The 2069-nt window shown below is 35.7% G+C and overlaps 1 protein-coding gene across 1 annotated transcript in view; it reads left to right on the plus strand.

Moving 5' to 3' along the window:
- The first annotated feature begins 1425 nt into the window (after positions 1-1425).
- The window catches only part of MGAT4C (mannosyl (alpha-1,3-)-glycoprotein beta-1,4-N-acetylglucosaminyltransferase, isozyme C (putative)), a 26211-nt gene continuing 25567 nt past the window's right edge, over positions 1426-2069 (plus strand). The window contains exon 1 of the mRNA XM_006872964.1: positions 1426-1574. Coding sequence (XP_006873026.1) covers positions 1428-1574 — 147 coding nt within the window. The 5' untranslated portion in view covers positions 1426-1427. The remainder of the gene's footprint in view (positions 1575-2069) is intronic.

A 2069-nucleotide genomic window follows, 5' to 3' on the forward strand; every position in this document is an offset into this window, starting at 1 on the left:
AGATGTTGAAATGCACTTTTTGACAATATATGCAATTCCTCTTTGACGTTCTCAACATAGTAAACCATGATTGTCCAATTCAAAATGGCAAATATCATCAGTCCATTTCAGCTCATAATGCCTAGGATACTGATCTTTATGCATTACATTTAATTTTTGATGATCTCTAATTTTTCTTGACTCATACTTCATACATTCCACATTGTGATTATTAATGGATGTTTGAAGTCATTTTTTTGTTCTCATTTTAAGTTGTGGCCCATTAGTAAATGAATACCCTGAAAGCTTTGCTGCATCCACATCACAAGGGTCAGCTCTACTTTGAGGAGACTGCTTTCTCCAGGTGTATTTTGATTTTCTTCCATCCTGAGGTGTTCATATTCTGGCACTGTATCAGACAGTGTTCCACTGCCATTCATAGGATTTCAGAGGTTAACCTTTCAGAAATGGTCTGCCTCTCCTTCCGAGTCTTTCTTATTCTGGGAGTTCTGCTGAAACCTGTCCACCATTGTTGACCATGTTGTTGTTGTTAAGTGCCATGGAGCCGGTTCTAACTCATAATGACTATGTATAGGGTTTCTGGGGAGTTGTTGGTGAGTTGAACTGCCAACCTCATGGTTCAAACTGACCTAGAGGTCAAGTGCTTTTTGTGTGGTGCTTCACCAGAACTCCATATTGATATTTAAAATACTAGTGACATAGCTTCCAGCATACCAACATACAAGTCACCACAATATGACCAACTAACAGACGAGTGGTGGATACACACATACATACACAGACACATACATATGTGGTGTCATAGAATAGGTGCTAGATCTCAAGGTCGGTTTGAACTTCAAGGTCAGCATTTCAAACTCACCTGTCTCTCCTCCTTGGAACCCCTATACAGGTTCACTATGAATAGGAGCAACAACAACTATATATATGTATATGTATATATATATGTATACATATATATACATGTATACATATATATATACATGCTGGATCACAAGGTTGGCAGTTCTAACCCACCAGTTGCTCTTTGGAAATCATGTACATACAGGTCACTATGAGTTGGAACCAACTCCATGGCACTTAGCAACAACAACTATATATATATATATATATGCCAACCTTGTGATCCAGTGTTTATCCTATAGCACCATATGAGGACTCTCTCTCTTTATATATATAATGTATATATGTAATATTTGCACCATATATATATTGGCTTTTCATTTTGTTTTACTTCACTTCTATATAAACCAATGTGTTGAGTCTATGTCGAAGTGCATTTATAGTCTCTTGTTTACGTGGAAGATTGGAAACAGAATTTTAGTTTAAACATTTACAGGGTGAAAGACCAGATTGTAATGTATGTGGTTTAAAATATTTGCATCTGAAATTAACTGTGATTCTATTTCTCTTTTCTACAGAACAGAATGTTTAAATTTCATCAAATGAAGCCTATTTTTGAAATATTGGATAAAATGAGATGCTTGCGGAAACGTTCTGCAGTGTCATTCCTAGGGGTTCTTGTCATTTTCCTTCTATTTATGAATTTGTACATAGAAGATACTTATGTTCTGGTAAGTTTGGGAAGTTATTTACTTTTATTCAAAATAAGCTTAAAGTTAGTCCAGTCATACCCTCACTTCAATCCCAGAATATTGATACAGCCTTAATTTGAGCAAAATTATAACATGTATTTTTTTCTATCTACAGTTTTGGTGTTTCTCATATATTATCAACATTAGAATTGTTACTGTTAAGCAATGCTGAGTGAGTTCTGACTTATAGCAATCTTGTATAGGGTTTCCAAGTAGCAGCAGGTGGGTTTGAACTGCAAATCTGTGGTCAGCAATCCAGTCCTGATCCTATAGTGCCATACCATGATGACATATTAGAATTAGCATAATTTATTATCCACAGTTGTCTTTAATTATGGTTCAAATATTTGTATCTAATTAACAATATGCTAATCATTATAATTGTTGTTGTTAAGTGCCATCGAGTCAGTACCGACTCATAGCGACCTTATGCACAGCAGAACAAAACACTGCGTGATCCTGGGCCAACCTCAC

Source organism: Chrysochloris asiatica, unplaced genomic scaffold (genome assembly GCF_000296735.1).
Source record: "Chrysochloris asiatica unplaced genomic scaffold, ChrAsi1.0 scaffold00217, whole genome shotgun sequence".
Classification (NCBI taxonomy): Eukaryota; Metazoa; Chordata; class Mammalia; order Afrosoricida; family Chrysochloridae; genus Chrysochloris; species Chrysochloris asiatica.